Source organism: Lynx canadensis, chromosome D1 (genome assembly GCF_007474595.2).
Source record: "Lynx canadensis isolate LIC74 chromosome D1, mLynCan4.pri.v2, whole genome shotgun sequence".
Classification (NCBI taxonomy): domain Eukaryota; kingdom Metazoa; phylum Chordata; class Mammalia; order Carnivora; family Felidae; genus Lynx; species Lynx canadensis.
This window is the reverse complement of record NC_044312.2, coordinates 89,233,288-89,242,744: the sequence shown is the minus strand read 5'-3', so window position 1 is coordinate 89,242,744 and position 9,457 is coordinate 89,233,288. Positions and strand designations below refer to the sequence as shown.

The window sequence follows — 9,457 nt, the reverse complement described above, 5'->3', positions numbered from 1 at the left end:
AAAAAACTTAAAGAAAAACGTATAAAAGCAGCCTATCTACATTAAGTAAATTTGGATAAGAGAAGAGGAAATCTTCCCCTTAACCTTGACTACTTTGCTACAACCATTTTCGTATGCACACACTCCCTGAACTTCTCCAACTTTTCAGCTGGACTACCGCCTCCCCTGCAAAGAAGAGGAAAGTTGATTAGTACTGTTCACTCCCTTCTCTGAGGATAGGCCCATCCTTACAGGCAAAAATAAGGGCAGGGAGAGAAGTCTCCGTAGTAACTTGTCTAGATGGCTGCAATTCCAGGCAATAAAACAGTGCGAGCTTCTAGCCTTTTGAGTTCAGGTTCTTTCCAGCAAGCGATACTAACTCGTCAAACAGGTGAGACAATGTGGATACGCAACAACATAATCTATGGCATACCCTCACTTGACAAGATTCGGTGGGAGAAGAAACAGGCAGGACCCAGAGACTCTGGAGTATGCAGTCCCATGGCAGCCCTGTCCCATGTGACCAACTCCTTCGTCTAAAACACAACGTCTTCCCAAAGCCCTCCTCTGACCTCTGGCAAGAAAATAAGCTAGCTAGGCCACATGTGGCTTTGTGTCTATTTCTCCTTTATTTGCACGTGGGTTTTCTCACCATCGTGTCATCAGACGGACGGTGTGGGTTTGAGTGTGGGAACGGGGTATGGGCCATGTACTGTTTAGCCTCATTTGGACTCTCCTCTTTTTGGTTGAACTTCATTCGCACCCTTCGCTCATATACCAGGGAAGAGAAAACACTCTTCGGTCTTCTCCTCTGTGTTTTGAGGGTCCCTCCCACAGGCTTAGGGACCTGCATGTATTTGACATAATTTTACTGGCTTCACACACCCCATTTCAACTATTCAACCCTGAAACTTTCTCTTTCTCCTAAAGTCTAGACTTCTCCTTCTGACTTCCCACTCGGATCCCGACTGGTCATGCCACCGTGGGTGGCTGGAGAGTGAAAGCTACTGACGTAATCTCACAATTATTTTGATGCTTCCACTTGCACTTAAAAATCCATGCAGATTTGATATTCTACTACTGTATATGACATCTGTGTTTGTCTCATGCAAACAACGTCTTCAGTCATCGTATAATAATCTGTATTTGTCTCCGACAGATACTGTCTTTAACCACTGTCCAGCTAATTTAACTCAGCCCTCCTTCCCATCTTTAAGGAGAACCGATATGCCAGGAAGACGTGTTTATCGGGTTTATCTTGTGGTTCCATCTTCCTTTCACACAATCTAAAACCTTCCTAAGGGACAGAAGGCCCAGTCTGAGAAGTAAGTAATCGATCAATGTTTGATTGTCGGCATTCAAAATTTGACATTTACGTTTTTGACCCTTCTCAAAAGACGCTGAAAATACACGATGCATGGAATTTTTGAATTTTGCTGGAGCCTGAATTAGACTTATGAGCATGTTTCTAGGCCAGTGGTTGGAAGGAGGTCCCTTAGACAGGGAGAGGGGCCTGGCCAGCAGCCCAGAGTGCACGTCGTAGCTTGGCGCTCTTATTCTCCAGTTGTCAGGCTCTCAATTGTTGGGAAAGGAAACTCAAGAAGGTCAAAGGCTTACAGTATATCCTCCCAGCTTTCTCTACAGCCCCAACATATAATAAATACCTCTGAGCTAAGCCATTTGGCTCATACACCAACGCTCTCATTAGATTCATGTCGCTTCTTTATTCAAAACCCCGCAATGACTTTCCATCACGTGAACCTAGTAAAATCCACATTCTCTATCATGGCCTACAGGGCCCTGTGTGATCTGGCCCCTGTCTACCCCCCTGACTTCATTCCTTGGCATTCTCGCTTCTGCTAGCGGGGCTTTATCCACCCTGGCCACCTTGGCGTCCTCAGAATAAGCCACCATGCTCCCCAACACCTGGCTTTGCACTGGCTGTCCCCCCTGCCCCTGGCTTTCCTCCCTGACTCCAGCTGGGGCTCCCCCAAATGCACCTCCTCACAGGCACTTTCCCTGGCCACCTTCTCAGACCAAAGCTCCCCTAGCACTCTGAAGCTTCCCGCTCTGCTTTCCTTTTTAGAGCACTCGCCACTCTCTCCCATCACTTAAGGTATTTACTATCTCTCTGTTTCCTGTTGGCCTCCCTGCCTAGAAAGTCAGCACCCTGGAGATAGGCATCTCGTCTCTGCTGTGGAGATACTCAGTGAGCATCTGTTATGTGAGGGGAAGCCACATGAACCACCACCCCCCCCCAACTTCAGCCAAGACTGAATTACTGTCAGCTACACTGCCGAAGGCCCGCATGCCCGAAGCAACCCCAAGCGCAGAGACATCCACTCGGAACCAACCTGAAGCATTAAAGCAGTACGTGTCATACTGGGAGGTGTTGGATGTGAGGATGTACACCCCGGTGTTGTTTGCGGCACAGATGGAGTTGGGGTGAATACGGGGGATCACCACGTGGCCTTCGATGAACCCGTACCTGCAAGAGACAAGCAAGAGGTCATCCACCTGCAAGGCGGACGTCACCCCTGGGGACGGCAGACGTTTCAACAACTGAGTTGTCCGAAATCCAAAAACAACAGCAGAGGGAGAATGGAGGGGATCGACACCGCTGATTTTATTTAGAGCTCCATACAGAGCTTTAAAAAAGAAAGAGGCAGGAAGGAAAAACCTGTTTTCAGATAAAATCTGTGGGCAGCAGCAGCAAGTCCGTTTGAACAGGCGGAGGGAAGCCTGAGTCGCCGAAGAGGGAAGAACGACCACTTTATATGATGTGAGTTCCACTCCGGCTCTCCATCACCTTCCCATTTTCCAGGAAACACATCAAATCACCAGCTCCCAAAGGATGGGACGAGGTGGCTCTTCGCATCAGCCCTCGAATGTCAAAACTGCCTATTTCCCCCACCCTCACCCCTTCCTTCCCCGCCTCACCTTTTCCTGTGATTCCCTTGCTCCAGACTCCATTACTGCAAACACAAAGCCCTGTTTATATGCTAGGAACACAGTACATTTTGCCTCACGAGCATCCCAGGCATAATTTCATTGCCAGTGGAAGTAAATTGACTGTCATTAAAATGGGAGTAATAGTGATTAAGTAAGTAGATAGCGGTGCCTCATTTAGCTCGGGAATTTTCCAGAGGCAGCACAGTCAGAGAAGTGCATAAGGCCCCTCTGCCCCTACCAGGATGTTTCCAGGAGCAGGGGAGCAGGTCAGAGCTGGAGGCCCCTTTGGATGCAACAGACAGCACCCGGGCCTCTTGGATCCGCATCGCAGAAGCTGAATACTCACTACACAATCTGTCCAGAAGGGAAAATGCCTCAAAATGAGATGTGGGCTGAGAAGAGGGTGGCGGCGGGGCGGGGGAGGTAGGACAAAGAGGGTGAAGTTAAATCCAGCAAGTTTCTGAAACTGCAATGCTGGCTAAAACGCGCAGCGTAGATCCTTTTAATCTTTCCTGCCAGAGGCAACAGCACATAGCGCATAGCCCTGCAAGACCCACGGAAATGGCCATGAATTTGAAATGTCTAAGCACATAGAGCTCATTAGGTCTATGTTGCAACTGTAGCGCATGACTAATTCCCCATCTGAAAGGACAGACTGGTTTCTCCAAAGACTCCTGAGCTTGGTGGGCAGAGGGAGAGCAATTAAATGTTAACAAGTTTCCATATATCTGGGAACGGCTACTAATCAGGGCGGGGCACACAGAAGAGAGCGGCTGCTAAGGTTTTATGGGAGCCTATGAGACTTGCCACCTGTCCTGTGGCAGATATCTGATTCATAGCTACCGGAGCGAAATTATGGAAATGTGTTTTGCAACATTTAATACCTGCTCCGGGTGGAAGGATAGATTTCTTAGGCCCCTTTGGTTTTTCTTTTTCTTTCTTTTTTATTTTTAATTAAAAAAATTTGGGGGGTGTTTATTTTTGAGAGAGAGAGAGAGAGAGAGAGAGAGAGAGCGCACAGGGGAGGGGCAGAAAGAGAGGCAGACAGAGGATCCCAAGCAGGTTCTGTTCTGACAGTGCAGAGCCCCATTCGGGGCTCAAACTCACCAACTGTGAGATCATGACCTGAGCCGAGGTCGGATGCTTCACTGACTGAGCCACCCAGGCATCCCTCTTTCTTTCTTTCTTTCTTTCTTTCCTTTCCTTTCCTTTCTTTCTTTCTTTCTTTCTTTTCTTTTCTTTTCTTTTCTTTTCTTTTCTTTTCTTTTCTTTCTTTCTTTCTTTCTACTCTTTCCTTTCCTACCTCCACTCCCTCCTCCCCTCCTTCTCCTCCTTACTTTTTCTTTTTCTTTTTCTTTCTGTTCTTTCTTCCTTCTTTCTTTCTTTCTTTCTTTCTTTTCTTTCTTTTCTTTCTTTTCTTTTCTGCTTTCCTCATCTCTTCCTTCCTCCTTTTCTTTCTTTCTTTCTTTCTTTCTTTCTTTCTTTCTTTCTTTCTTTCTTTCTTTCTCTTTTGTTTTAATTTAATTAACAATATCCTTGGTGAGCCTACTCCCCACCCCACCCCCATCACATTCAGGAGATCTGTGTAATACCGACATTCTAGAATCTGCATTCCCTTTGTAAGTTATTCCTGAGTTGTTGCCACATCATTCCCACTGCCACTTTTATGCATCCCGCCGTACATGAGCTGGGATGTTAAAATTTAAATGTGTGTATACTGCCCCAGCAGGCTGCTGTTCACAGGGAGGAAAGAAATGCTCAGCAAATCCATGCACCTTGCTTCGTCCCCCTTGCAGTCCGCCCTTGGGGAGGGTCGTTAAATTCTGGCCCTGGGCTCAGGCGAAGAAGCAGGACTGGGATCTGGACTCCTCCCCACGCACACAATGTGGCCCTGGGGCCACTTCTTGAGCCTCGGCACTCCTCCGAGCCTCAGTGGCTTCATCCAGACACTGGAGTAATAGGATCGACCCAGGGTGCAGTCTGAGCATGGAGGGGACGTGGGCGAGTGGGGAGCAGGGCGCCCAACCCCTAAGTGCGCAACAGTTCGCCAGTGGGAGTGGGAAGAACCTCCCTCTTTTCAGCAGATGGGAACAGTTCTGTGTTTCCTAAGTATGTCTTGCCTGTATTTCACAATCAAAATTCAGCTTCGTAAGTGTACTTTTTTAGGCTACTGGCCTAGCCAGGGCTGTATTTAAACAATTAGCCTGGGGGAACAGAATAAATGGATCTGCTAATTGGCCTTCCTTCATTGCAGCCTACAGCTGGGTTTGGGAGTCAGCGAAGCTTCTTCCTTCCTCCGCTTTCCCATTCTCCCAGACCTCGCTCAGAGCAACGCAGATGTCTGCGCACATCTGCCCTTTCTGTGAGAGCAGCACTGCTCCGTAGCACTGTCTGCGATAATGGAAATGTTCTATCATCTGCGTTGCCCAATAGAGCAGGTGCCAGTCATCCGTCCTAGCTGAGCACTTGAATGTCGACAGAGCCGCCGAAGCACCAGGGTTCAATGTTACTGAACTGCAGTGAGCCCGCCACACGTGGTGAGTGGCTACCTTATCGGTGCAGTTTTGGAGTCAAGACTTTTCCTTTTCAACAGGAGAGTCTGGGCTCCCACTCCTAATGTGGGCGTTACTCTGTAGCCAAGGATGCGGACAGGCGTGCTTAACTCACATCTCATGGCTTGGATAAAGACGTCTGCAGCTTGACTTTTATTTATTTATTTATTTTTAATTTTTTTTAAACATTTATTTATTTTTGAGACAGAGAGAGACAGAGCATGAGCAGGGGAGGGGCAGAGAGAGAGGGAGACACAGAATCTGAAACAGGCTCCAGGCTCTGAGCGGTCAGCACAGAGCCCGACGCGGGGCTCGAACTCACGGACCGTGAGATCATGACCTGAGCCGAAGTCGGACGCTTAACCGACCAAGCCACCCAGGCGCCCCTGCAGCTTGACTTTTAAAAAGCAGCCTGTGTTTGTACGTGTGTGTATAATGAGAAAGAGGAAGCGTGTTACCTAATGACATACATTGCAAAAACAGGGGGAAGCTGCCGGCTGGGTGGAGACTTCAGAGCGGTTGTTCGGCTTACCCAGAACTCTTCTAGTGAAAACAAACCAGACCGAACCACTTCACCGTGGTTGTCACCGCTGCTAGCTTTCAATGCGTACCACTCGCCACAGGGCCATTGGAAACTCAGAAGCAGAAGGCCACTGCCTGCTGTGACCGTCCTGCAGCAGAAGGGTCCATGGAGCGCGGTGATGTCCCGCACAAGGTCTCTCCGGAGGCCTTCTGGGTCCCTCTGACCACTTCCCAATCACGTGTAATAATCTATCTTAATAATTGCCATGCTCTTTCGTTTACAGTCTCAAACCAGAGCAACACAGAAGAGAAACAAACAAATGGGAGACGGAGAGACACAGAGAGAGAAAAAGAGAGAGAGAGAAAGAGACAGAGAGAGGGAGTTGTTTGGAAAAAACTCTGCTTTGAGCCACGTCTGCAGAGCCAGGACTCCACCAGGCACGTATTTATTTTAAACACTGTTATTTGGTTTACGTTTTCTTGTGGTTCCGACAATGATATTGCACGCTTCTTCAAAGCCGGGAGAGCGCTGTGGAAGCACTTTAGGCAAGAGAATTCCAACCCTTGGCCCTTAATGGCCTCCTCCGGGCAACCCCACTATGATTCACAAAGGTGTCTTTAGCGGGCTTTCAATTCCAGTTGTCCTACAGGTTCCAGGTTGAGTTGCCCAAATTAATGGGTGGGGCCGACCCTTCAGACAACCATCCATCAGCCGTCAGGGAGGAGCCTCCGGGTTCTAAGCCCCGCCCCCTCTCGCCTCTCACCTGCAGGTCTCAAACCCGATGCTCAGGGCTGCCTCCATCTCGGTCATGGTGGGCAGGGTGCTGTTGAAAGCCTTGCAGAGGTCAGCAGCCTCCGTCTTCGAGATGCTGTAGCGACCGTTTTTCTCCACGTGGAACACACCCGCGTATCGGCAGGTTATATTCAAATCTGTGGATGAAACAGAAATGTTAGATACTTCTGCATACATTACTGCGAAGGGTAAGAAGTTTGTTTTAGGGTAGATTCGTTAAAAAGACTCATTTAAGGGGCGCCTGGGTGGCTCAGTCGGTTAAGCATCCGACTCTTGGTTTTGGCTCAGGTCACGATCTCATGGTTCGTGGCTTTGAACCCCACATCGGGCTCTGCGCTGAAGGTGTGGAGCCTGCTTGGGGTTCTCTCTCTCTCTCTCTCTCTCAAAATAAATAAACTTTAAAAAAAGACTCACTTAAAAAACCTCTACTGGCCAGAGTCTTCCACATTCACACGGCCTTCCAAAGCCCCACACGTTCAGCTCAACGCTGAGATCGGACACAGTAAAGCAGGGTCACTCTACTTTCTCTCCATCAATTGCTTTACAACCAAGTTTTTAAAAAGCACAGGGTTTATTTCTGATTATGAAAGTCATATAACTTGTAGAAACCCGACAAAATTCAGGGAAGTAAGGAAGGAAAAGCAAGGCCACCAACTATCGCCAACACTTTAAATATTTTGCTGTATCTTCTTTCAGTTTTCTGAGTGTGTGTGTGTGTGTGTGTGTGTGTGTGCGCACTCATGCGGGTGTGTCTACTTATGTACTTACATAGTAAAAATCGTACTAAATATACAGTTTTTGATTTGATGGTCTTTTTTTCCACTTAATCTCATACTATGAGCATTTCCCCCCAATCGTGTAGTATTTATTGTTCCCATAACTTAACAACCTCGATGGCTTCTGGTCGTACCCAGAATAAATGTCCTTATCATGGCTGATAAGACCTACACGAGCTGGCTCCTGTCTCCCTCTCTAACCTTTTGTAGCTCACTCTGCTCCAGCCATAAGGCTTGCCTTCAGTTCCTTTGGAACTGAGCCCTTTGCCACCTTAGAATACTTTTATCTGCCACCCCCTCTGTCTGGAATGTTCTGTCCTTAGATCATGGCATTTTTGGTTTGGCTTCACGTCACCCCCTCACTTCCCTCAACACTGTCATCCAGCCCACGGTGTCTCCCTCACTCACCCTGCTTTTGTGCCTCCACAGCAACTCGTTTATTTATTTTTGCATTTAATTATTATCCATCCACCCTTCCTGTGATGGAGGCTCCAAAAAAAGCAAGGCCTTTTCCCTGTTTATAGTGTTTCTCTAATTCTCACAACGGTGTGCCAGAGAGTAGATGTTCAACCAATATTTACTGAATGAATAAATGACTCATTAAAATTTCCTAAGAAACACACTTTCAACGTGTTGACAGATAAGGCCAAGATCAGTTGCTGGCTCCCAAGAGTCAGTGGCATTCAAAATAGAGGCCCAATGGCTACCAGCTGCTTAAAGAATTATTTAACCCAAGAGCTTCTGTGCATTTGGCAGACGTGAACCTAAAATCTCAAGAAGCAGTTGAAAAATTATCTGATTCTACCCGATCCTGTGTAACTATCTCAGAAGGCTTCTATCCCCTTAGGAGAAAACTCATTGTTTTTCTAGGACTGTTATTATCCCCGGTCTGCACTTCAGTAAACTCCAACGCGGAAAGGTTAAGTCATTGTAGCTGTCCTGGTGAAGCGTACTTCCTTGAGCCTCGAGGGCTGTCCTTTCCTGAGGAAGCTTACCTTCCTCTGGGCCTACTGCATGGTGGCCCGCGTGCCAGGCCAGGCACCACATCGTTAGTCAGGGGCCAGGTGTGGCTTCAGACAACACTGACTTTAACTCAGACGCCATCTCTCACTTGGCCTGCTCCAGAGGTGGTCAGAAGATTCTGCGCGTTCATTCATGAGAAAGTTGAGGCTCAGAGACGTAAGTGGCCCCAGGAAGCAGGCATTTCTGTCTGGAGCCTGTAGCTGACTTCCTGAATCTCAGTTGCTTTGGTCTGCAGTTCTGAGCCAGTAGCCCGGGGTCGGGGTGTGGGGGTGGGGGGGAGGCCTGTTCCTGCGGAGTCCCCCCACGCCCCCAGCACCTTTGGGGTTTGATGTTACATTATCTTCCGCAGACCCTGAGAGGTGAATTGTATGCATGTCTGTAGTGTTTATAGGCGAGGAAACCGAAGCTCAGGAAATGGAAACACCTTCCCAAAGTCGCCCAGCTATTACACGGCAGGGCTGGAGTCCCAGCTCAGGTCTGTGTCACCCAAACCCACCCTCCAAACCGCTTCGCTGTGTGCCCTGGGATTCCTTCGTGTCACTAGAGCGAATCTGCACTCTAAGGGGGAGAGGCACACCTAAACGACGACTACGTAAGGACTAAGATAGGATCAGTGTTACTGAGCTGGATGGACAGGAAGTGCTTTCTCCTTTCTGAGCAGGAAGCAGGTGCTAACCACCGGCGAACAGTGTCTGGAACCATAACATTTCTGTATGAGCTTTCCTGAGCCTGAAAATACTAAAAGAAGAAACAAGAAATGGAGCTTTGAAAAGACATCCGCCGATATCAATTGCTTCTCTCTCTCTCTCTCTCTCTCTCTCTCTCTCTCTCTCTCTCTGTATCATTAGCACGTAGGTGCT

General features: G+C 48.2%; 1 protein-coding gene and 1 long non-coding RNA gene across 16 annotated transcripts in view; one reads left to right on the top strand and one right to left on the bottom strand.

Annotated features, from left to right (window-relative positions):
- The window catches only part of CD44 (CD44 molecule (Indian blood group)), a 90,528-nt gene that overhangs the window by 47,957 nt on the left and 33,114 nt on the right, over positions 1-9,457 (bottom strand). For all 15 annotated transcript variants that reach the window (XR_003972294.1, XM_030332046.1, XM_030332049.1 and 12 more), the window contains exons 2-3: positions 6,770-6,935; positions 2,334-2,467 (exon numbers count right to left, since the gene is read on the bottom strand). Coding sequence is in view for 14 of the 15 variants with exons in the window: in XM_030332046.1 (XP_030187906.1) it covers positions 2,334-2,467; positions 6,770-6,935 (300 nt within the window). In the remaining variant the exon portion in view is untranslated. The remainder of the gene's footprint in view (positions 1-2,333; positions 2,468-6,769; positions 6,936-9,457) is intronic.
- Positions 6,074-6,913, top strand: LOC115525091. The gene is made up of 2 exons (XR_003972295.1): positions 6,074-6,198; positions 6,290-6,913. It is a non-coding gene; the product is annotated as an uncharacterized LOC115525091 (long non-coding RNA).